The sequence below is a fragment of the Miniopterus natalensis genome, chromosome 9 (assembly GCF_054644295.1).
Source record: "Miniopterus natalensis isolate mMinNat1 chromosome 9, mMinNat1.hap1, whole genome shotgun sequence".
Lineage (NCBI taxonomy): Eukaryota > Metazoa > Chordata > Mammalia > Chiroptera > Miniopteridae > Miniopterus > Miniopterus natalensis.
The window spans coordinates 41,529,490-41,554,778 of NC_142089.1; the positions used below are offsets into that span (position 1 = coordinate 41,529,490).

The following is a 25,289-nucleotide window of genomic DNA, read 5'->3' on the forward strand; positions in this document are numbered from 1 at the left end:
AAGCTGAAGGGCAAACAGAGAGCAGGTCATAGAGAACCCTGTTTGCCCTTCTAAGGAGCATGGGCTTGCCCTGCAAGCAGTGTGAGGATTTTTTATAGAAAACTAAAATGGTCCAACTGGAATGTTCTATGGCTCACTCTTCGCAGATGGATCCAGCTGCCCAGCCACAGCGTGCTAAATGGGATCTCAGGGGAGTGTAATGTAAAGGGACAGCTATTCATTGTTCTTGTCTGTCCTGCCCGCCTTCCTCTTTTTTCTGGGAACCTTCTTTGCTGTTACCAGCCCTCACCCCAGCCTCAAGGGTAAATTTGGAATATAGGTCTGGCCAATCCTCCTGGCCGTGATGATTGGTTGGGGATCAATCTCTGACTTCAGCTGGGCCAATCCGATCTTCCTGAGACTTTTCTGCCAGAGCAGAGAATGTCCCTGGGTGTTGCTTCGCTGCTGGATGTCTGATTGCTATCGCCGGCTTGCCTGCCACAGAAAATAGGTCTATTCCAGGGCAAAGGACAGAGATGAGACCTGAAAGCAGAGCAACCAGCTTTCCCTGAAGTGAGACTCGTGGCTTTTTAGTAATGTGCTTGAGCTAGTTTTGTTTGTTTATTTCCAGAGCAATTTATTCATTAAAATTTATTCAATATGCCCTCAACAGTGCTCCTGTGTGCATTGTGCTGAGAGACACTGAGAGGATTTAACATGTTTGTCACTTAGTAAGTATGAGTTCACTTTCATCACATGATACTGTACATGGTCATCCATTGAAGCAGATTTATTTTTAACAGATCTAACTTTTTAAAAGTCATAGATTATGTATGCTCTGTATAAACTAGTGGATAGTAAATTAGTTCCTTTGTTTTGACTTATGAGCCTCAACTTCACTGCAGGATAAAAAACAGGCCAAAGAAAGCATAATCCGTCACTCGTATAGAATAGTATTGTTTCTATAATTTGGAGCTTTCTGAATGGATGGGTTCAGGCTTGATGTAGCTGTAAAAAGATTACTTAATAAATAGACTATGGAAATTGTACAAAATGTTATTAACTGTAATCATTAATAGCTTACACTGCACTATGTTACTAACTGCTATTCAAACTCAAAAACCTCAAGGTGGCATGGGTACACAACCATACCTCCTTGTACTTGGGGGTGTGTCAATACATATTTAAATAGAAACTTTGGCTTTAGGAAAGAGTCACAAGCATGTAAAATAATGGCTTTAATCATCATTTTAAGTATACAGTAGAGGAAAATGTGCCTTAATTAAATATACTTTACACCAATGATGCTGGCAAGGTTGAAAGTTACTCCTAATGTTGATAGCTATAAAAATCAGTTTGTACATGACAAGACAGTGAGAGAAATAAGCAATCCCTTTGAAACAAATTCTTAAAATTAAAAAAAAAAAATGTTTGCAGTGGTTTGTATCAACAGTATGCATTTTATGACACTAACATGTACAGATTGAGCACTCTAGGGGTCTGTTTATATCCTAAAGAAAACGAGCGTTTACACTATTCATGGCTTGTACTGAATTTAAAAAAAAGGTCAATTGTACACTTACCCCTTAGATAGGATAAACTGTCCTAGGTGTACAGTTTTAACACCATCATTAAAGTTGTTTGCAAAAGGGAGAGAGAATTTTAAAAAACCAAATTTTTTCTTGGGAGTAAAATCTTTCATTTGCTGTTATAACCAGTAAATGTCATTCATTCATTAACTCAGAAATGGAAGGAAGTGCCCCACAAGCACACTATTTGAGCAAGCTGACCAATACACATTACAGTTTTAAAACTGAAGGTTATATACTATATGTTACAAGTCCCAACTAGGCAGTGTCAAAATGACATCTATTTTTTTTGCTTGCTTTGTGATCATACCCCCTGGGGGTGTTACAGGTCTGATGGCATTTGGCTTCTTTTCCCCTGCAGGCTTTAAAATCTAAAAAGAGTACAGTAGTCTTTTGTCCAAGCTCAGTATGGCACCTGCATTGTCAAACTCTCCACAGCAATTGGGTGCAGTAAACAGAGGGACCAATTGCCTCTTTGCAGAAAATTCATGTCCATTTTCAGCCGTCTGATAGGCTCTATATAAGATCCAAACCATGCTTATGGGGAAATTCTGCAACCACTTCTGCACCAAATGTGAAGGACACTCCTCTGTCATTTTCACCCCAACCTAAACCATCTTTATCGGGGTCAGACCACACACGATCACAAAGAAGACCCTGAGCTGGTCCCTCTGCTCCATAGATTGAAGATCTGGTGAGAAACCTCCATGACCGCAAAACATTTTCTCACCCACGATGCTGCTATAAGTAAACAGCGAAAGTAGTCTGCAAAAGTTATCCATAGTTGAACGTCATATCTTCTTTACATTCATCATAAAATCCTTACATTCTATTGATGCTGGCCATTCATGGACTTGGGAGATTTGATTTTGTACGCCAGTAAGAGGCACATAGTGTCCACTGCTTCCCCCTGTCCACATAGTCCCCAAGAAACAGGAGTTGCTTTCTGGAGAGCAAACACCATCAAGAAGTCCAAGCAAATCATAGCGCTGCCCGTGGATATCACCACGTATTTTGAGCGGCCCTTTAAGTTCTAGTAGGATAGGCTGGCAACGATCTCTCGGGATGTTAAGCACAGCGCTCCGATTTCATTCTCCTGCAGCCGGGCCCTCTTACCAGGCTTGGACCCTCTCACTTCCAGCAGCTGTTGGGTGAGGCTGAACTGGCTGAGTTTTTCTATATCCGCCACTGCCTTCCATGCAGAAGCCTCCCGCAGCGGTGCCGCCCGCAGCCCGCCCCCGGGACTCGCCTCCGTCCCCAGGCCGGGGGCGCGCAGACCGTGGTGGTGGCCGCAGTGGCCGCAGCTGCCAGGTCCTCCGCAGCCGCCCCGCTCCCTGCTTTCTCCTCTCCCCACTGGGACCACAGGAGAGCAACGTGGCCGTGAGCTAGTTTCATTTGCAACTAAAAGTAGGGTGAGCAATGGAGTCTGAAGGGTTTCTGGGATGCGAGATGTTCAGGGCTAAAACCTGGACAGTCCCAAGGAAGCCCAGACATTTGATTACCCTAATACCAGGGGCAACCACAGAGGCTGGAGTCTAGACGGAGGCTTCTGCAGTAGTTTGGTGGAGAGATGAAACGGGCCTGAACTTGTAGGTGATGAGGAAAATCAGGGGCGGATTTGAGAAATATTTGGGAAATAGAACAGGCAAGACGGGGCAATCAGATGTAAGGGATGAGGGAGCGTTCTTGAGTGCCTTTCAGGTTTCCAGCTAGGGCAATTTAGCGATGATAGTGCCACCAATGGAATTTTAGGGAGGGGAGATGGCTTTAATCTTGGACCCATTATGGTTCAGGACCTTCAGTGACCATCTGTTAAAATGCCCAGTAGGATAGGCAAGTCTGATGCTTGGACAAAATCTAGGCTGGACGTTTTGATTTGATTTTGTTTTGTTCTGAGCATGTAACTATGAGAATGGGTGAGATCTTTAAGAATGGGTAGAGTAAGAAGAGCAGGAGGGGACCAAGGATAGAAACCAGACTGAGGGTGGGATTTTGGGAGGCAGACATAGGAAAGGGAGACAGGAGAGGAGTTTCAGTGGCCATTTTACTGAGAAAAATCAGTTTCATTACATAGGTGGGAAAACAAGTCAGATTGCAGCCAACTGAGAAGATAGGAGGTGGGAAGAGAAGAGAGGGAAGGTGGACCACTCTTTGGAACATTCTGATAAAGGAGGAGAGAAGGGGGCTAGGGACGTAGGGGAAGAGCTGGGAGACTTGGCCTTGGACCGCAGGTTGCTTCTTAACCTGAGCGTCTGATGGAAGATACTTAGATGGGTGTGACAGAGACACTTGGACGTGGGAAGGTAGGACGTTTTGAGAATTTAGGCCAAATGGCCCCAACATTTTTTTGATGGTGGGAAGGACATAAATAAGGGGGGGTTTGAGGAGGGTGGCAAAGGTGTAGAAAGGGGAACTTAAACAAGGAATAATAAAAGGATTGTGAAATACTGTTGGGGCTCAACAAAGATTAGAAATACTACTGCCAGTATGTCTCCACTAATATATTCTCCTTGTTCAGTCTAATTATCTTTATGAAAACAAAGGTTATCATGTCAAGACCTTGCTTTAAAATTTCCACCAACTCTCTCCCTTTGTTTATATAATCAATACAAACTCTTATGCTTTGGACCCAAACTTCCTTTCTAGCCTCATTAACGTTCTTCCCATGCTCCCGCCACAAAGATCTGTGATACCCCAGAAATCTTTAGAATTTAGCATTTGGATCCACTGTTTTTGCTGCTAAGAATACCCTTTCCCTATTATTACTAACAAACTCCTACTCATCCTTGAAGGCCCAACTGATTTATTGCCTCCTCTGTGAAACCTTGTCTGACTCATTTAGAGCAGCTTCTTATAATAGCATTTACCACATTGTATATAGTGGTTTATCTGTTTACCTCTTACTGCCCATCCCCACCCCACCCCCACTATCCTGGGAAATCCCTGTCTTTTCTGGGTTTATCCTAGGACATAGCATAGTGCTAGCAAGAGCTTCTACACTCCTAATAGAAGCTCAACAAATGAATAAATTCCTCTGTCCTGTTTCTAAAAAGCAAATGCTCTGTTACTCAAATTGAATGTTTGAGTGAACTAGTTTAATTTTTTTGTAGATATGTTTTATGAGATCTGTTTATAAGGCATTATTGATACTTTGTTGAAGAGCTTTGCTCACTTAATTCTATTAATTGCCTATATACAAAATACCTTTCTACAATTTACTTTTCCTTAAAAATTCTTTCCAGTCCTGCTGATGAGTCAGTAGCTGAAGTATCAGGAAGTGAATCTTTAAATATCTTTTAAATACCTATAATTATACACGGCAAACCCACATACCCTTCTCTGACCCCATACTCTAGACTCTGGCTCTTCTCCTCTTGATTTTCAGTTCAAGAAGGAAAATGTAGAATGACTTGGGGTGGAAATGGCAAAAAGCAATCGAAAGTGAATTATTCTCCTTTCTCAAATTTGTATAAAATTTAAAACTAGAATAAAAATTAACAACTACCAAGTCTAAATCCTTTTTAAATAATAGATTCTTTTTTTTCTGGAACTGGACCAGAAGTCATAAAGGCCCTAAGGTTGCCCAGCAAATTTATGGCAGTCAGACTAGAACCTACATTTCCTGAGTCCAAAACGTGTTCTTTCGCTTACTTCATACTGATTACTCACGAAAAGTGCAGAGGTTTTTGTTTGTTTTTAAGTGTATCAAATACACTTTTGGATCTCTCCAAACTTCCATGTCCTTATATGTAAAATAGGGACAATAATAGTGGCAGTCTCATGGGTTTGTTGTGAGAATTAAATGAATTGATACAAAATGCTGAGAATACCTGGCCATAGTAAGTGACTACAATTTATTATTGTTTATTCTTAGTTAAGGTGTAGGCCAGGACACTTTTTTTTTTTCTTTAGTTGATTTTAGAGAGAGAGGAAGGGAGAGGGGGAAGCAGAGAGAGCTCGGTTGCCTCCATAAGCACCCCTACTGGGGAAACAACCTGCAACCTGGGAATGTGCCCTGATCAGAGATAGAACCCACAGCCCTTTGGTGACACTCTTGATTACTGAAGAACTTACTTGCTTACTTGATTAATTTTAAATTTCCCAGTTATTTTGTTTTCCCCCCATTTTCAAACCAAGCTACAAATATGAACAGTCCATTTGCTGTAGAGTCTGATTACCTAGGTATATGAAATTATCATTTGTACCTTTTAATTGTAGGATCCTACATAACTTTCTTCACTTCTGAGTCTTAGCTCATCTGGAGGATAGAGTAAAAGAACACCTACTTTCCTGTAAGAGCTGTCCTGGGGCTTAAAATGGGAGAACAGCCCTGGCTGGGTGGCTCAGTTGGTTGGAGCATTGTCCCGTGCACCAAAGGGTTGCAGGTTGGATTCCTGGTCAGGGCACGTACCTAGGTTGCGGGTTTGATCCCCGATGGGGTTGGGACACGTATGGGAGGCAACCGATTGATGTTTCTCTCTCACATCGATGTTTCACTCTCTCCTTCCCTCTCTAAAATCAATAAAAACAATCCTTGGGTAAGGATTAAAAGAAAAAATGGGAGAACAGATGCAAAGTGCCAGCCTAGTGTCAATGTTGTGTCCTTCCTTTCCCCAGCGCCTCACAGAAATGTCACAGATGTCATATGGCCCATATTAAAATGTATCTCACTGGTGCCAGCTCTAAAAGGGTCTATTTAGAACCAACCCATCTAATGCTTCGGCAGATGAAAAAAAATACATTGGCCTTTTGAAGGTTAAAAGCAGTAATGATTTGTTGCACATGGATGATGGTTGGAGTGCAGTTCTCCAAAGGGATGTCTGTTTTCTGACACACTGTAAGGCTCCTTTACAATTTTTAACATATCCAAGTACAAGCTGTACTATATATGTTTATTTTTTGAAAATATAAATTGGCTTACTTTTTATTTACATCTGTTTTAGAAGGAAACTTTATATATCAAAACTTGTGCTAGTTCTAGTTTTCCTAATACAGTTTTGACCTTTGAACAACATAGGGGATAGGGACACTGACAGCCCAGCAGTCAAAAATCTGTGTATAACTTTTGACTCCCCCAAAACTTAGTTGTACCTTGGTATACATAGGGGATTGGTTCCAGAACCTCCTACGGATACCAAAATCTGTGGCTGCTCAAGTTCCCTGTATAAAATGGGAGTGGATCAATGCATACAGTCAGCTCTCTGCATCTGTGAACTCCCAACCGCAGATTGAAACAGTACAGGTATTTATTGAGAAAAATCTGCGCATAAGTGGACCCGTGCAGTTCAACCTGTGTTGTTCAGTGTCAATGTTACATAAAAAAATACATACTAGTAAAATAAATTTTAAAATTTGTGTACTATCTAAATCTCACATGCCAACTTTTAAGGTTACCCTTACCCTGATCTTAGGGGACTTTAATAACCAGGTCTGTCAGTGCCTGGCACAGAGTAGGTACTACGGGCTATGTCTGTTCAGTGAGTGACTGCCTTAGACCTTCCCCAGCAGACCAAGTTGTGGATCCACTGTCCTTGTGCTATCACATGGTTAATGTCCTATATCAGGAGAGATGTAAGGTCTTTGAGTGGAGGGAGCTCTCACTTCTGTCACTAAGCAGTGTGGGTGTGTAGGGGTGGGGGCGGGTTTGGATCTAGAGGCCAGAAGTAGCAACTGGCACATAGATGCCTCTCAGATTCCCAAACTCGAGATCTTACCATTGTGTAATTCAACCTTTTTAAAGTACTTGCTTTCATAATTGAATAGATTATCTAGGAGTATAGCAATGTTTCATATGTAAAAATAATTCTCAGTGATTCCTAAAACTTAACTTCCACTCCTTTGTGCTAAGCATTGCTCTCTCCATAGTTCTATTTTGTAGGGCCAGTGGCTTTCTACAGACTTATATATTAAGTCATTAGCATTTTAGGATGAACTTATTTGGACTGCATTTTCCTCCTGGGCAGAGAAAATACTAGTTTCTTTAAAAATTGATAGTGGAGGTGAGGGTTCCTGAGACCAACTGTACACGTTTGCCCAGGGCTGGCCTACAGTTAAACAGCTGATGTGAATAGATGTGAATAACTCAGATAAAGAGATAGTAATTGGAGCAACAAAAGGGCTCTTCTGGAGACAAAGGTTATTAGCTGCTGATAGTGGTAAAAGGGGCAGTAGAGGAGCAAGTAGAATAGAACATACTCTGAAAACAAGCTAAAGGCCAGTCACCCCAGGTTGTGCAGAGATGGTCAAAGCTGATAGGGGGACCGGGTTCTACAGTCAGAGCTGTGAGCTAAAAGCTTGTCCACCTGGGCACAGGGAATGAAGGAGGGAGAAGTGCTCAAGACTGACGACCTAGCCCCCAATAAGGCAGCTTATAGCGAACATCCACATGTCTATGTGTAACTGACCCCCTTGCCAGTGGGAAGCGGATGGCTGCTCATAGCCAGGGGAGCTGAAAGGCCATGTGACGTGCTCCCACCATTACCTGTGGGTTTGAGTTCCTTGTTCGTAACGTTAAGGGTCACTTTTCATCTGCCACGACTGCTTACATAATCTACCCCTCTCAGCCTCATTAACCCCAGCGCTGCCCTATCCCGTCTCCCCTCCCCAATACAACTGTCTTCCATTGAAAGTCACAAGAACTTCTAGTAATCTGGTCTGTGCCAAAGTGCTTGTCAGTTGCTGCCTATTTTTCAAGACCAAAGTGTCTAAATTCTTCAGTCCTTTCCTAGAAAGGATGAGGTGACTGCCATTTGCGCCTGCCCTTTGTAGCGTGAGTGCCGCTTCTCAGGAGCAGGGGCCGCCTCTGTAGCTGCTTAGTCCGGAAGCAGGTGCCCAGTGCCTGGCTTTCCTTCGACTCTGGGGGAATCCCAGCCCTGGGAGAAGGGGCTGAGGAGGAGGCTGGGGACCTTCAGCAAACGCTGGGTGAACATGAGTCATTGCGAGTCTAATGACCTTTGCATTTGTCATGTTTCCATGGTCACTGCTGGGTCTCAGCATGGGAGACAGCTCTGCACGCGCCGGGAACCCTTATGTCACTCCTTAATGACCTCCACTGACTTCCTGTTTCTTGTGGGGTGACAGGTAGTATGGGAGACGCTCTCCACACTAGCTTGGAGCCCCCTTTGCTCCTCCTCCTATCATTTCCTCCCAAGACTTCATCCCGGGGCTTAAAGGGCTTCTCTGAAGACCCAGCTCAAACATCACCTCCCTGGGAAGCCTTCTCGGACTTCGCTGCTGTGGAGGCCTCTCCCCCTGGGCTCTCAGGGCACTGTGTAGTCACCTGAATTATGGCACTTCTCACGTGGCAACATACTTACTAGCTTGTATGTCTGTTACTCCTACCATCCTCACTCTAGCCTGTGAGCTGCTCACGGGCTGGCGTGTCTTATTCGAGTGTCATCAGAGCCCGGGTTCAACACCTGACTCTCGGCAGGTGCTCAGAAAATGTGAACGGAGTGGAGGAAAAGGGGAGGAGAACTGGTCTTTTCATTCGTTCAGCCAGACACGGGCAGGGTGACACATGAGGCACCGACCCAGTACAGAGAGCAGTGGTGCTTTAATGAAACTTCTTTCAAATCTGTGAACACATCAGCTGTGAAATAAATGCTTTTATTATTTCCATAGGACAGATTTCCAAACAACGGTCACAGTGTTTAGGTTAATAAGATGCTGGACAGATGAGTAGCCAAAGAATGTTATAAAATAACAAGATCCCATCAACTATATATCAAATTTTACTGAGACATCAAGAGAATATATGTTTATAGTTACACAGCTAAAAACAACAAGACATTATTACAGTAATCAAGTCCACAAAACTAGAAAAAAGAGCTGTATGACAAAAAGGCCTTTCATAAGCTATTAAATGAGCATACACGATAGACAAACTGAGTTTATATTTGAAGCAGCTTATAGCACCAACACGTTGGCAGACAAGTAGAGGGTTGGGTGACTGGACCAAGGCATCTGAGGGCAGGAAGGGATCTCAGCCACCATCTACTTCAAGCCCCTTGTTTTACAGATGGCGAAATGGAGGCCCAGGGAGATGAAGTGCCTTGTCCAAAGCCACACAACACAGGGACACAGGATTGGCTAGAAGACGACGTAGGCCATCCAACTTTAGGTAAGCGCTCTATTTTAATACACATATAATTCTATTTGATTCAATGTACGTTTTCCTATTAACAGATACACCATAAAAGAAATCAATACAATTCATAACATACTCTGTATTTTATTTTATTGAGAAAGGACTGACATGTAGTGTAATTCATTTCTTGGGCCTATTTCGTTCTTAAGTCAAAATTGGGTATAATCACTCAGACTGCACTATTTCAGTTGTAAATCGGTTGAGAAGAAGGCATCTGAAGAGAGAGTTTGGCACATCCTCTATTACCTAAACTAACCTATGCCTCAAAATTACTAAATCATCAGTACAATGTTTTTATCTGATAGTTTAAAAATTAGTAAAGTACAAAAATAGTCCAAACAAAGAAAGTAAATTAGGTCTTTCCTTTAAAAGATAAGTATGGCACCTTGTATTTTAATAAAGTAAGGAAATGTAAAAACCTGATTCTTTTTAGAAAAAAAGGAGTTACAACCTATAACTTGGGAACCACCTGGTATATAAAGTGTTTTCTCTCTAGGAAAAAAAAAAAAAAAGTGTTTCTGTAAAATTCTTTGGAGTCATGAAATTTTGTCTAGCATACCTCGCCACGATCCTGAGGCCTCAACTGGACAGATTTATGATGAACTAATAAAGACAGAAGAATACAAAACAGTGAGATCACTGTTAACACAAGCAGCATCAAAGATAGTGAACATATTTAACTGGCTTCATAGATAGGAAGCCAAGAAGTTGTATGTATATATGTGATTGTGTGTCATTACAGTGGTAGTTGGAAAAAATAACACACACTGGGCATTTGTCTGTCATTATCATAAACCAGCTGCTGCAGAACAGATGGACTGTGTGGCTTCACAAGTAGAATAAAGCCCGGTAAATAAAAGTGACTTCTGCATATCATATATATGTATATATATATATATATTTTATTTTTTTTTCTTTTCTCACATATAGTCTAGTTACATGTAAATCAATATTTAGCTACAACCTCCTCCCCCTTGGGTCCAGCATCAAAGGATTAGATTTCACTTTTCTTGAACAGGTCCTATACCTGGTTAGGAAGTTACATGACATTGATACTCATGGCCTTTATGATATCTGGCCAGCAAAAACAAAATGAAATCTCCTGGGACCTCAAGTCCATTCCTTATCACTACAAGCATATTAATAAATATATAGCAAAACATATTTGTTTTCTGTTTTAGAACATGTTTTAGTACTGAAGAATAAACTATGCCTGCTACCAAAATTGTGCACATAACTGTTTAATAAACATAATTTCATGAAAATTCTTTAAATATTTATAATACATCTTGTTAAAGTAACATTAAAAATCAGAGTGAAAATAAGATTAGTGTTCTGAAACTACCATAAAAATATACTCATTAAAAAAGAGAATGTCTCCTTGAGTGAAGCATTAAATGTAAAGATGTCTTTTTAGTGTACATTTCAAATTTTGCCGTTTGAAAGGTAAAACCTTTCTCTCTCCTAAACAGGTGGCTATAATTTACTTGGGAATTGGGCATATTGCAGAACCAAGCTCTAGATGACAAGAGGTTTAGGGCAGTGATTCACATGGTCTTGGAAAAGCGAGGGCAGTTCACAATGCTGAATACATAGGTGATGTGGAGAAACACTGAATATATTCGAGCAGTTTAAAAATAGTCTGGCATTTGTTTATCCACATTAACATAATACTCAAAGCCCAGACATTAGATTTTAAAAGGGGCTTGCATTATAAGGCAAGACTATACAGAAGTAGGGAAAATCCGTGGTAAATAATTCCTTCTTGGGGTTTAATCCTTTTTGAGAATACGTTTTTAATCCTTCATTAGTAGTTATTTTTAATGAACTGAAGATGAATTAAAATATCAGAGGCCAAGTGTATGGTTTGGGCCCTTAAGTGAGCATTTAGAAAAAAAGAACCTCTCTTCCCCTTTGATAAAGTTAACATACTCTCTGGTCATAGGAGATTCCTTCTTTTGGGATCCACACTGGAAACTGAGGATGTGAGGGCTACATTCATGCCCAGAGGAAAACTGAGTTACCCAACACCCAGCTGCTGGAACCCTTGGGCCCAAGTCGTGTGCCACTGAATCCACGCCTCTCTTGGACTGTTTGTGGACAAGGTAGGAATGACACTGCAGATGCTTGAAAAGAGCTTGTCTTACTACCTTTGTTTTTTGTATGTTTCATCCCCACCATGTTCCACCCACTTGGGCTGGGGAGGTGAACATTACCTCTGCAAATAGGTGTTCTAGCAGGACAGGAAAGATAAAGGGAAGGCAGAGAGAAAGAGAGGAGCTAAATCACAGAGTCTGGTCAGGAATAGCAGCTGGTTTTCACACATTCCTGCTCCTCTCTCTGCCAGGCTCCTGTGCACTCTGTCTCATTCCCATCATTAGGGTGGATATTTCAGATGTCTATCCCTGGTCCAGAGAACATGAGTCCCGGGGGCACAGATGCCTGGTGTCCTCCCCTTTTCTAGATTCAGGATCACTGAAGCCAAAAGGCCTCTTGTGAATGAATGAATACCTCACATTATAAAAGGGCTTTCAATTCACTTTAAAAATTTTAATTGGCACAGTTTAGTGTAGCCGAAGAGGGTCAGCAAGAGATGACTTCATTTCTCCATTACAATGAATACAGCCTTTAGGATGTTCTTTACTTTTTGTACAATAACTATATAAAAAGAACTTCTTATTCTACCTACACATAGCTTAAGATGAAGGTACAACTTCTGGAGCTGAGGAACTGATGGTATGAAGAGGCATTTTAATAAGCTTTGATATGTGTATATACAAAGACATATATTTATATCTATATACACAAAACACTCCTCATCCGTGTACACTGTACAGGTTGGCACAACCCTATTAAGAACACATTATAATATAAAGATTTAAGGACTTAAGCTATTCTTGGAATTTTAATTTAGACAGGGGTTTAGGTAATTTAGGTCTTGACATAAATGGATTGTTCATATATTTGGAAGTATATCATTGTGTTGTTTAAAAGGCCCAGACTGACTTTCATTAAGCAGCAACCCAATATGACACCACAGTTACCAAATGAAAAACAAGATTGTTATTATTTTGTATTAGATCAGTAAAGGGTATTTCAGAGAAAGAACAACTTGGAAAATAAAGACCTCAGAGTCTACCATTCCATGTTAAGAGCATTTTAGTTATTAGCAGTGGTTACCAAATAAGCTGATGGTAATTCTCTTCAAGGAGCTGCTCATAATTTGATTTGAGAAGACGCGAGGAACTGTGCTGCCCTTCCTCTATAAGATGATGCATGTTTTTTTATCCTTGAAAGGGTTTTCTGAGGTTGGTATCCCTATCAGCAGAGGGTCACTCCTGGCATGCTCCTCGCAGTAGGACATGAGGTCAGCCGACGCCTTGGAAACCTAACATGCAGACAAACAAACAAACCAGGAAGGAAACACTTCATTTACAAACTCTAAAAAAAATGTGTTTGAATGCTCACCCCACTGGGTGGAAGACTGTTGGAGAACAGGATAACCAGGGTCTCACAGTATCAGTCGCAGATTACTTGTTAAAAAGGGAAAGGTACTTTTATGTGGTGAAATCTGGTAGATCAAGCCTTCCTTAATCAAGGGATTAAATTTGTATCATCTAATTTCCTACTGAGGAGACACCACCAGCTAGCGCGTGCTCCACCAAAACATTCAACTGGAATCTAATCATCAGTAAACAATTCCATCTCAAGTGAGGGCCACTCTGCAGAGAGAGTGGCCTGGATTCCTCATGAATGAACTGTGTGTTAGATAATATCCTTAGCTGATCCTGCATGTTATCACTGTACTGTGGTTGTGTAGGAGCATGCTCTTGTACTGTGGAGAGACAGACGGTGAAGTATTTAGGGGTGATAAGTCATGATGTCTGCCAATAACTTTTAAGTGGTTCAAAGAAAAAAATTATTTGTATTTTGAGAATAGTGTGCAGAGACAGAAAAAGAGAGAGAGCGCAAATGTGGCAAAACGGTAACAATGGATGAATCTTGAAAAAGGGTATAAGGCTGTTTGCTGTTACAACTCTTCCGCAGATTTGAAATTTCTCAAAATATAAAGTTGAGGGCAGGTAAGAAAAAATATAGGTGAATCAATGGAAGGTTGTATCTTAGTTTCTATTCTGCCTCCCCCCCCCGCAACCCAAAATCGATTAGGATGCATAACAAACAGTTAAAGAACTGAATTATGGGCTTGGAGCCAAAAATTCTAAAGGAATAGAGCAAAATTCTACTGCAGTTTCAAGATTTACTGATTGGGCTTCAGGAAATAAAGAGACATAACCAGCATGGGAAGATGCAGTGCCTCACTCTGGCATGAGTTAAAAATGGAAAATGCCAGGCCCTGTTCAGAAGTCTGGGTGGGAGATCCCTTGGAGTACTCGGATCAGTGTCCTCGGCCGAACCCTGTCAAACACAGCAGGCCTCATGTTTTAGAGACAGGTGACTATCTCTAGGCCCAGAGGAATTTATCAGGTGACTGCTTCAGTTTCTAGGAAACAGCATTACTCACAACATTCCAGGGCACTCACTGCCTAGTCCTTTCTTGGGATTTTGGAGAAAAAGGCTCCCAAGTCAGGGGACCTAAAACATACCTTCCGGTTTCTTCCAGATCTCGACTAGGGCTGGCATTACTCACCCTGTGTGCAGAATGCGGTCACTAAAGTCCACACTCATTTAAAAGGTTGCATTCTCCTAAAAAGGAGACCCCGACTGCTGACTTGTTCTGCAGGCCTAGCTCAGCTGCCCTGATAAATCCAGAACACTTAATAAATTCCAGAGGGGTGACAAGGAATCCCTGTCCCAACGTAAAACCTCATGATCACAGGACTTGACCATGTTCGTTCAGGGAATGCAGGTCCTCAGGAAATCCTGTCACGGGTCTTAGGTTTTCTGTCTAAATAGAGAGGCTAACTTTGGCTCCCCAGGGCTTTTGAAATGAGGCCTGTGCTAGGTGGAAATGGAAGTTAAAGTTCTAAGACTCTCAGCTTGCTCTAGGAAAACCCTGGCACCAAGTTGCATTAAGTAGCATTATCTTCTCTGAAACGTGGCCTGGCGTTAAGAGAGTGAGGGAACCAATCAGAAAACACATCTGATCCAACCAAATCATCTTACCTTTATTCTTTCAATGGAGGCTTCTAGTCTTAACTGCTGCACAGTTCTCCTGGCCTGGGTGAGGTTGTTGGTGCTTGCGGTTTTGCTTGACATCTTCAGTTATTGTTTTTACCTGAAATCTGAAAAGAATTTTTAAAAAGGTGAATAACAGTCATCTTTAAGTTGTTTAAACATTTTTAATGCCTGGCATTACCATAGGTGAAAGGGATGCATTTTTCTAGCCAACAGCTTCTACGAAGTAGTTACTAAAATACCCCTTGGCAATGAGTGGTGGCTTAGGTGTCTAAGCTTGTAACCCATTAGAGCACCTTCATAAATCTTTGGTCTGAGAAACCCAGTACTAGTTAGTAGTTTAATCCATGCACCCCACAGACAGCATAAAGTAGTCTGTTCTAGGATTTTCTAAAGGGAAACAAACATACATGAACATTTGCAGTAGTTAAGGGGCCTCCAGCAAATGTGAGCGTGTGTGACCAGAGGCCACATTACAAGTGCAGTTTAAAAGAACTTGTATTTTAATAGAAGGCTTGGTTTTATTTCATTTTGGCTCTCTTACCCAAATATTACATGGATGCAAGTTCTGGCAACAGAAAACGGCAAAAGACAGTGCCTCTGGCGAAGTCTGCACAGAGGGTTTTAGGTACTATCAGAGTTTGAAATAGTTGGGAGAGCCTTGGTGAACCTTTCCAGGAAAAGTGGGAACCTTTCAGCTGGAAGATTCTCAGTGACAGACAGATCCACAGGAAATGTCAAATGGGATACAATGAACAGCCTAAAGGCCTTACATATTTAATGAAATGTAATCATTCTCTCCTTTGACCTCTCTGGCTTCATCTTGGCAGCCAGGAAGGGCACTTGCTAATCCTGTACCCGCCATATGTTAACAGGTTTACTCTCCTCTCTGGCATGAGCCCTTGGACTCTAGACCACCCTCTTCCTCTCTTTCCCCAGCCACCTAGTGAAAATCTAAGGAAACCTCCTGGACCTTGAGCCTCAACCCATCTGGTTGTCCAATGGCATATTCTAAGGGGAGGCAGGCTGTGGAAGAATGCCGTGTGGAGCCCCTCCCATATACAGCTAAGTTCTCTCTGGGCCTGGTGGCAACTGGAGGAAAATGCAGAGCTGGCAGGCCTGGTAGCAGTGTGGCAGTCCTATGACTCATAGGAGCAGGTGGATGACGACAGGTGTGCCTCCTCGGCACTATGCAAGGGTTGAGCAAAGTCTTAAGGCACCGTGGCATCGCTAGCAAACACAGGCAGCCCACGGGCTCCAGTGTCCGCTCTAGTTCCACACTTAGAATGTTCCCAGTGGCTGAGTCAAGGACTTGGGTAGGGTTTGTGCCCTCTGAAATCAAAGGCAGGTTTGGGTCAAATGCACAAATAAAACTTTTAAATATGTGCATAACTCTGAAAATCCAGCCTAATCAGCAAACTTCTCATTCCTGGGCTCTGCCTCTGCCACATACTAGCTGGAAGAAACTGGCTACTGAAACAGGTTACTTAACCTCCATGAGCCCAAGTTTTCTCATTTGTAATATAAGGATACTGTTTCTGAGGATTTAATTTGCTGACGCACAGACAGTGTTTAGCATAGGACCAAGGCACTCTATAAACAGCAGCTGCTATTATATTTCTCCTCAGAGGTCACACCCAGCACAACAAACTGAAATTCCCTGTGTACCTGTCTGCCTCCCCTGGTTAATGAGCCTCAAAGGTTTTGACTGACTGGGTCTGGGTGGGCTCTGGGGGCATCAGCCCTTTTCTGAGCATCCCTAAGCAATTCTGCTACACTCTCGTGTCAGGACAGGACGGAATGGCTCGTGACATCCACAGAGGATTCCCCTAAAACCAGGAAGTTCTAGCAGTGCAGGAAACTGGGAGGAGGAATCCTGGGGCGGGGCGGGTGGCCCAGGCCTAGGGTGACCTCGTTTCAATACACTCCCTGACCAGCTGCCTCTTCCACAGATTCTTCAGTCATCCTGCCCCACCCAGAGCAGGCCTAGGATGTCTTCCCGGTGATTCTGCTCACACCCAGGAGCATGGCCCAGCCCATTTCTGTGCTTTCAGGCAAGAGCTTATTAACAGTCTTTGAAATGGGACCCAGGCAGTAGGCAGCCTCACTGTGAAAAGTATGAAATGCCCTGATTCACAACACGCTGCTTCCACATTTTGTTCCCTGTAGCATGTTACACTGGGCTCCCCTGCCAGCTGGCCCTGGTTCTGAGGACTGGCCCCCCAGCCTCCAGAAAGCGAACATGACACCCCTTCTGAGCAGCCTGTGGTTTCCAGGCTGCACCCTAAGGACTTCTAAATGCTCCCCTTGCATGAGAATAACGCCAAGCATTCTCTTCTCAACCTCCAGGGCGTAAAGTTTCCAAGGCCTGAGCAAGCGTTCCTGTAACTGCAGAACAGTTCACAAGTATCAGGCCTGGATCAGTCACTGCTCCCACCCGCAGGGCATAAGCAAATAGTCCACAGTCAGGCTCTATTTATAAAATGCTTGGGTAGGCCCCTCCAGAATTGGCCAGAAACTTTGCATCTAGTACATGAAGGACTTTCTTACTTCCTGGCTCTATTATAGTCACAATTAGAAACAGCTAGCAAGGCACAGCGCCCACTCGCCCACTTGGCTCCCTGCAGCTTTCCCCTATTCTGATGTCTGTGTTCTGACCCACCCCCTCCCAGAACAGCCTTCCTGTCGTCCGGATACCTCCTCTGCTTCAGGTAGCCAGCCACCTCCTTCTGCCCTGCCAACCTCTCTCTCAAGCTCCCAATTCAAATACAGTTTCTCTTTTCAAAGAATATAATTTCTCTCTCTGTGGAGAAATCAGATCAAAATTATATTGTTTCAATTTAAGAAGCTGAGTTGCCTCCCATCTATGCTGGAGGCCCACTGCCCTTTGATTCTGGAGGCGTGGGGGATGTGCACGGGGGCTGGAGGTGGAGCTGAGGATTTCCTCCCAACCTGCAGCTGCTGCCTAGAATCTCAACAGCTGGGCCGGGGCTGAATCAGAGTGAGAGCTTGCGAAACAAACGTCCCTGAACATCTCTGTACCTTCAGAGGGCTTTCTTTGGTGTTCCCTTACTGGCAAAGATGTCTGGCTGTTTGTTTGTGCTACCAGGTGGATGAAAAGTGTGCTTTATTCTTACTCCAAGAATAGCTTCCAAGGCAAACAATACGTGGTCTTTGTGCGGAACCTTAGCTGCACACGGTGCTTTCATACGCACCAGCTCAGGGAGCCTCGCTGTGATTGCAACAGGTGTATTACTATTCCGTCCCTGTTTCATAGGTGAGACGACTGAGGTCAGAAAAACTTGCTCCAAGTTGACCTAGCCTGTAAGCCTTTTCACCCCAGAAGCCACACTTTGCACTGTACCAAGAGAAGGATGCAATTCCGATAGAATCGATTCACAAACACTCGGGTCATCACTGCAAAGTCCACGGTGTGGTTCTTAATCAAGGGTGACCTCGATGCTCCCTGGCCTGGAGTTCCGAGCTTGCCGAGGGCCTCATGTTTGTGCAATACCTCTTCTGGTGCAGACGGTATCTGTTTGTCTAACGCCCTGGAGGACAGCCCCTCCCCCCCTCATCCACAAGCTAAGCAAGAATGTTCTTGTTGCTCCTCCTAGGCAAGGACCTAGGTCAGCATCTGGAGATCTTGCGCCGCCAGCGCTCTATCCCACTCAGGCCAAGGCATGTGCAGACCCCCAGTAGCCTTGTTTTCATTTTTTGCATGTGGCTAACAGATTTGAATAAACATATGCAGCATTTTGCTATTCAGATCATTTGTATTGGTTTTAATGTTGTTCATCTGAACTTTCAGGGTCCTAGAAATGCCTAGGAACAGAATGTCCCACTAGGAAAATTAGGGCATTTTAATCGTCGTCTAGAGAGACCTGAAGCAGGGAGAGAAGGGGAGGTGGAAAGAGTGTCACGGAGCACACTGTGGAAGGAAGACACCAGGAAGCGCCAGGAGCTGCATCACAAGTCACCATGGCCCAGGCAGTAATTGAATCACTGGAGTGAAGCCAACGTTCATGAGCAAACACACCCCTTGTGGCTGTTATAAAAGAGCAGGCAACCCCTACCCCACCCCCAAAAAACAGGCTTACACTTGCTCTCTGATCTTGCCTTCAACTATCAGGGTATGACTCCAGCTCCTGTCTGTCCCCTCATTTGTTAAAGGGGGGCACAATACCTATCTTGTAGGGTTGTTGGGACAACAGACAGGAGTGCCTATCAGTAAAGCACCCTGTACATACAAATGCTTAATAAAGGCCAGGCCCCTAGGCTCGTTAACAAGACAGAAACCATGTATGTGGCAGGACACAAGAGAAAAATTCAGACAGTAAAAGGAGGATTTCAAGGTCATATGACCAGGTAGCAACATCTTTCTAAAATGGCAGGAAGTGTAAGGAGTGCACAGTCAGGCCCTTAGGAAGTTTTTCTATTTTCGTGAACACTTACTATTTTCTGTCAGAGCCCATGGGCTGAATCCACCCCACAGGTGTGTTTGGTTGGGCCCCACAGACGGTTAACTCAATAGTATCTGTGTATTTTAACTTTAAAGTGATTGTCAACATTTGAAAAAAAAAAAATGGATAGTTCACTTTAAAAGAATGAAAGATTTCTGGAAAAACCAGAGAAATCTTACAAGCTAGGCTGGATCTGAGTAGTGGCTGCCCCTTTAACATTTCCTGGCACCCTTGCTAGGCTCTCTATTTAAACTTGTGACATGGCTTTCCTTTATACTATGCCTTGGACATTTAGTTCCAGGCATACTCAAGGATTAGGCCAGGGGACTTGAACTCACTCCTGCCCCTGCCGCTTCCTAACTTTGAGGCCCTGGGAAGGACTTGTCACCTCTCTAAGCATCAATTTTCTCATGGGAAAAATGGGGGATAATAACACTTTTGTATGTCAAAGGACTGTTAAGAACATCAGATAAAATAAGCATGTGAGCGTAATAAATATAAAGAGTACCTTGGCTGAGCATTAAGTATGTGCACCCTCTGATCACATCCCATGCAAAGTGCTCTAAGCACTGTAGTCCCTGATGGCTGGTGCTGGGCAGCTGCCCTGCCTTCTTCGTGGGTGCCTTGCTGAACTGCAGTGATGGAAAGTAAAATGCTATGTCTCTCAATGCTATCAGCTGAACTGGACCCCCCCCCCCATTCATATATTGAAGTCCTGAGCCCCCAGTAACTCAGAATGGACTGCATTTGGAGATAGGGCTTTTAAGAAGGTGATTAAGTTCAAATGCAGCCATTAGCGTGGGCCCAATTCAATATGGCCAGTGTCCTCATAAGAGGAGGAAATGTAGACACAGATGGGTACAGAGGGATGACCATGTGAAGACACAGGGAGAAGAAAGCCATCCATGAGCCAAAGAGAGAGGCCTCAGAAGAAACCAACCCTGCCAACAGCTTGTTCACAGACTTCTACCCTCCAAAACACTGAGAAAATTTCGGTTGTTTAAGCCACCCAGTCGGTGTTGTACTTGGTTATGGCAGCCCAAGCTGCCACTTTCTTGCTGTTGGCTCATTTCTGCTTGGCAAGCAGGGTAGTGGACAAGTTGTTCTTTGTGGAGGTGGTGGCACTCAGTGTCCAGTCACTAGCCATATGGTGCTAAGAAGCTACATGGTTGCAGCAGCCTCCCAACTCTTTCTTCCTGCCTGGCCCTGGGGGCTAGTTCTGCACTGAAGTCTGGAGATCAGTCCTGAAGGCTCCATCTAGAACGTGCTCCTCCAGGCCTTCCACCGATTATGCAAGCACCCCATCCCCTGAATTAAAGCCCATTCTGCTAATGTTTTTCAGAGTGCTGTCTGTCTGCTGTAGCTGAATCCCGACTGATACACAATTGTTAACATCCCGTTTAGAGATCTGTAAATAACTTACTAATAGAAATCATAGCTGATCTTTGTATCAGGCCATTATTGCTGAACATATTAAACTATAAGCCTTGAAAAGAGGGAAAGGTAAGACCAAATTCTTTTTCTCCTTCTTCCCAACCAAAGCCTGCAGGCCAAGGGTGGTTGAACCTATGACCTGTCCTATCCTGCTCCTATCCAGTTCTGAGAGCAAAGAGCAAAAGAACAAAATGCCTGTGGGGGAGGAAAATGAGACAGAGGGGAGGGAGGGGAGGGGAGGGGAGGGAAGGAAGGGCTGCAAGGAGCGGTGGAAAACGTGGTTTGGGATAGGGAGGAGATAGTGACCAGAGCTCTTCTAAGAGAAGTTTATATGAGGCTCAGAATTAGCAGAATAAAAAAGAATGAGAGCAGCTGTCTCTCAAGACCTCAAAAGAGCTCACCCTCTAAAAGTTGTGCTTTCATACTTGCAAACCCTCTAAGGTCCTTGGTATCCTTGATGAGTCAATTTTCCCTGCCTTCCAGGGCACAGGTCCCTGAATGATGATGATGATGATGAAGTTGCTGTTGTAATAGTGAAAGTAGATAACTACCACCATTTATTGAGTACTTAGCATGTGGCAGGTAAGTCAATTCCATGAGTCATTTCATTTAATCCTCTTAGAAATGAATTCTTTTATCATTTCTGTTTCACAGACAAAGCATAGAGCGGTCAAAAAGGTCTTGCCGAAGCTTACACTGATGGACGGAGCGGAGCGGGGACTCCGGGCCACCTGACTCTCAAGGTCATCCTCTTAATCACCACTCTATCCTGCTGCCCCTGAACACCAAGGGTGCGAGGAAGGAATGGGAAGAAAGCAGGGGCAAGTGAGAGCCAGGAGCGCCGGGCGAAAGAAGACATGGACTCCATTTAGGGCCTGTTGTTCATTCTGGTAGGTGGTCTCCATTGCAAAGAGCGTGGAGCATGGAGGGAAGTGGCCTTGGGAGAAGACCTAAGCGAGATGAATTGGTTGTCTGTATTTGAAAGAAGAACTGCCCCAGATTCCAGGTAAGACTATTGCTAAAGAACAGGATGATCCCATTCTCCTCCCATCCTTAGCAAACCTGGCAGGGAACCATGGGAACGAGCCAATCCTGGGTAATAAATCCAGAGGAGAGAGCTGCAGAGCCTGAGCAGCGGGTTCCTAACTTCACTGTGTATCTAGAACACTTAGGGCACCTGTTAAAAAATCTGATTCAGTAGGTCTGGGGCAAGGCCCAAGAATCTGTATTTAAAAGCTTCCTAGGTGATTTTAATATAGGGCCTCATGAGAAACACTAATAATGATTATGAGAGTCTCTGCCTCTTAGTTCTCCCCATGTTAATTTCTTCCAGGGTTTTAGAACATGTCAGTTTAAAAGAATGTCCCTTCCTATCTGTGCTTACCTTTTCAGAGCTCTGAACGAGTCCTGGAAAAGTCTAATATTTTAAAATGAACTTATCCTACAGTATTAAGACTCCTTCAGTTTGAAATGGCTCTTATCACTTAACAGAATTCTTTGCTACAAAAGTCTAACTTCGTGTTCTTAACAGCTGTGTCCTGGAAAGTGCCTCCTCCCTGGCTTCAGTGATGCTAGACTCTACTGTCCTTGCCTGTGCAATAGCACTCCTTGCCACAGCGCTTGCTTCTCCTGACTTGGTTTCTTTAGGGGCTCAGTCGTGGAGGCCTGCTGTGGCAGGGCCAACAAGGGCTTTTACAGTCAGATTCAGTTTAAATCCCGCTCATCACTTACTGCCTCAAGTTGCTTCAGTTCTCTGATTTTCAGTTCCTTCATCTGTGAAATGGGAAGGGATAATAATAGTGCCTACCCCATAGGGTGGTCACCAGGAGGAAATGAGAAAACATATGTAAATTACTCAGCACCTGCCTGACCGCACTGGCCCTTAGTTACAGTAGATGATGCTCTACCCTTATGACTTTCTCATGACCAGCGTGCTCCCCCTGTACAACGTGGACACTTTACCCTAATCCCAATCTCTAAATGAAAGCCGAAAGCCTAAATTTATACCTGAATGGTGCACAGCTGCTTCAAACACAACATGCTGAAACCCATTGCCTGGCCCCAACCTTTCCGATGTCGCTTTCTCAGCGAGTGACACCACCACTGTCCTGGTCATCAAGGCATCCTTTTGCCTCAGCCCTAATTCCTTAGACCAAGGTTGCCCAATACAAATGTGGGATTTTAAATTCGGTAGTGGCCACATTAAAAAAAAAAGTTAAATTAACCTGGACTAGCCACATTTCAAGTGCTCGGTAGTCACTTCTAGTGACTGCCTAATTAGACGGTGCAACCCTAGATTTGGCAATTTCCAAATTCTCTTGAGTCTTACTTTGACAACCCCCTGCCCCCCATTTTAATTTTTCCCCAATCCCCTGGCTTCTGTTTTACCTAGTATTGGCTCCCAGCACCTTAAGTTACAGCCACTGCGTCAGCCTTGGAACAGGACTCGTGCCCCTCATCTTCTCCAATCCAATCTCTCCTGACCACTACGCTTACATATAGTAGCACTTCCAGCTTAGTTTCCTGTCTCAAAAAGGTACCCCCAGGAAAAGTCCAAAGGGCGTGGCTTTGTAGTCAAAATCCTAATATTTCTGCCACCATAAGAAAAGTCCTGCTCATAAAGGCAGCGTGTTACCACATGGAGCTTACTATATGCTGGGCACCAGACTATGTGCCAACCACTGTCAAGACATTACCTGCTGAATCCTCACACTGACCCTGTGAGGTAGGCTCAATTTTCATCCCCATTACAAATGAACAAACAGAGGCACAGAGAGTTAAGTATGTGCCCAGTGTCAAAGAGCAAGCTGCTTGGCTGAGGTTTGAGCCCAGGTAGTCTGATTCCAAAGGCCTGGCCCCAAACCTCTGTTGCTATGTATACTGCTGTGGCGATACACACCGCTGCAGTGTCAGGGGCTGTCACCCCATTCCCTGGCTTGGTGGGCTGCATTTACAAGTCACACTTGCAAGTCTCTGCCCAAGTTCTCTGCCTGCCTCTCTTGGCTATTTAAATTCTTTCTTCTTTTAGGGCTTAGGTCACATTTTAACCCCTTCCAGAAAGGCCTCCCTCCCTACTTCTGCTTACAGTGATTAATTCTCTTTGTGAATTCCTGCTATATGCTTGGGTTTGAGGACCTCTACTACGCAGCTGGCCCATGTATGAGAAGGGCAGGCGGGGGGGGGGGGGGGAGTTGTGCATAAATTTCCTAAAATTATATGGAAAATTCAGTGTGAGTACCTATTTTGTTTTTTCCAAAGGAATGGTTTATAGCTATTATCAAGCTCTCAAAAGGGTCCATAACACCATTTATTTTGGTGCTTAATTGTGTTATTTAATGCTTATTGTTATATAACTGACTGTGTGTGAATACTGTCTTCCCACTAAACTGGGGGAAGTTTAGCTCAATAATATTAGTAGAGCAATTGCATTCACTCATTACTTACTGTGTGCCAGCTACTTCACCAAGTGCTCTCTACAGATACTAGTTCCTTTAATAAATATTACGTGCAACCATACAGGTTGGATTTACCATATCCATTGAAGCCCAGGAAGGTTAAATAATTGGCACAAGATCAAACAGCTAGTAAGTGGTAGGAACAGGATTTAAACCCAGATCTTTCCTACTTCAAAGCCATGCCCTTAACCAGGCCAGTGAGTTATTTCATTCCATCTTCTCTCTCTTACTGACTAATGCAGAGAATGGGGCCTCCATAAATACTTGGGTTAGATTAGGACACGCAATGTAGCAACCAACACATCAGCCAGCTCAAACCTCTCACCCTGAGGTGTTTATGTACACAGTGTTTGTTTTCTTAGAAACAGGATACACCCTGCTCACCTTCCCACAGGTATCCTGCAAATACTGACTGTTCCAAGCCAAAGGTTACCCATCTGCTTGATTTCCTACACAGCTCAGAGAAGCCAGGGTGGAGTCCTGGGACTCTCATGCACTTGATTAAGGCCAGTTGCTGGTGCTGCGAATTTTCACCTCCAGCATAGAATGGCCACATGTGTGGCATCCAGATTCCAAGGGCGATGTTGCTTTGCACCCCCATATTGTACCCCAAACAAGTTTTCCTCCAGGTGAAGGTGGGCCGGGGAAGCAGCTCTTTGATGGTGACCTGCAGAGGTGCAGGAGCCAGCCCCCTCTGTGGTATGCTGGGCCAGGACCCAGGCACACAGAGGCCTGTGTTTACAGTCAACGCTGTGACCTTTACAAACTGGTTACACTCTCTGCCTAGAGTAGCAAGACTGGCTGAGAAATTATTTGCTCATATCTGCATGGCTGACTTAGGATAGCTGGATATCTCATTTGTTTATTCATGAATGAATAAATAAATGAATTTGAGGAATGCAACAACTATTTAATACTGAACACAAAAGCTAATATCTACAGGGTGCTTCACCTGTGTCAGGCACTGTGTAAGAGTTTATATAAAGTTATTTTATTTACTCTTAATAACATCCCTGAAAAAAATTTACTATTATTTCATTAACTAGTTTTCAAATTTTAAAAGAATATATGCATATGGTAAAAA

At 43.6% G+C, this 25,289-nt stretch overlaps 1 protein-coding gene and 1 pseudogene across 1 annotated transcript in view; both read right to left on the reverse strand.

Moving 5' to 3' along the window:
• Window positions 1-916: 916 nt before the first annotated feature.
• LOC107533824 (serine/threonine-protein phosphatase PP1-gamma catalytic subunit pseudogene) lies at window positions 917-4,917 on the reverse strand (annotated as a pseudogene).
• Window positions 4,918-9,160: 4,243 nt separating this feature from the next.
• Window positions 9,161-25,289, reverse strand: part of GNG12 (G protein subunit gamma 12) — a 114,638-nt gene continuing 98,509 nt past the window's right edge. Inside the window, exons 3-4 of the mRNA XM_087820509.1 lie at window positions 14,842-14,960; window positions 9,161-13,105 (exon numbers count right to left, since the gene is read on the reverse strand). Coding sequence (XP_087676635.1) covers window positions 12,980-13,105; window positions 14,842-14,934 — 219 coding nt within the window. The 5' untranslated portion in view covers window positions 14,935-14,960 and the 3' untranslated portion in view covers window positions 9,161-12,979. The remainder of the gene's footprint in view (window positions 13,106-14,841; window positions 14,961-25,289) is intronic.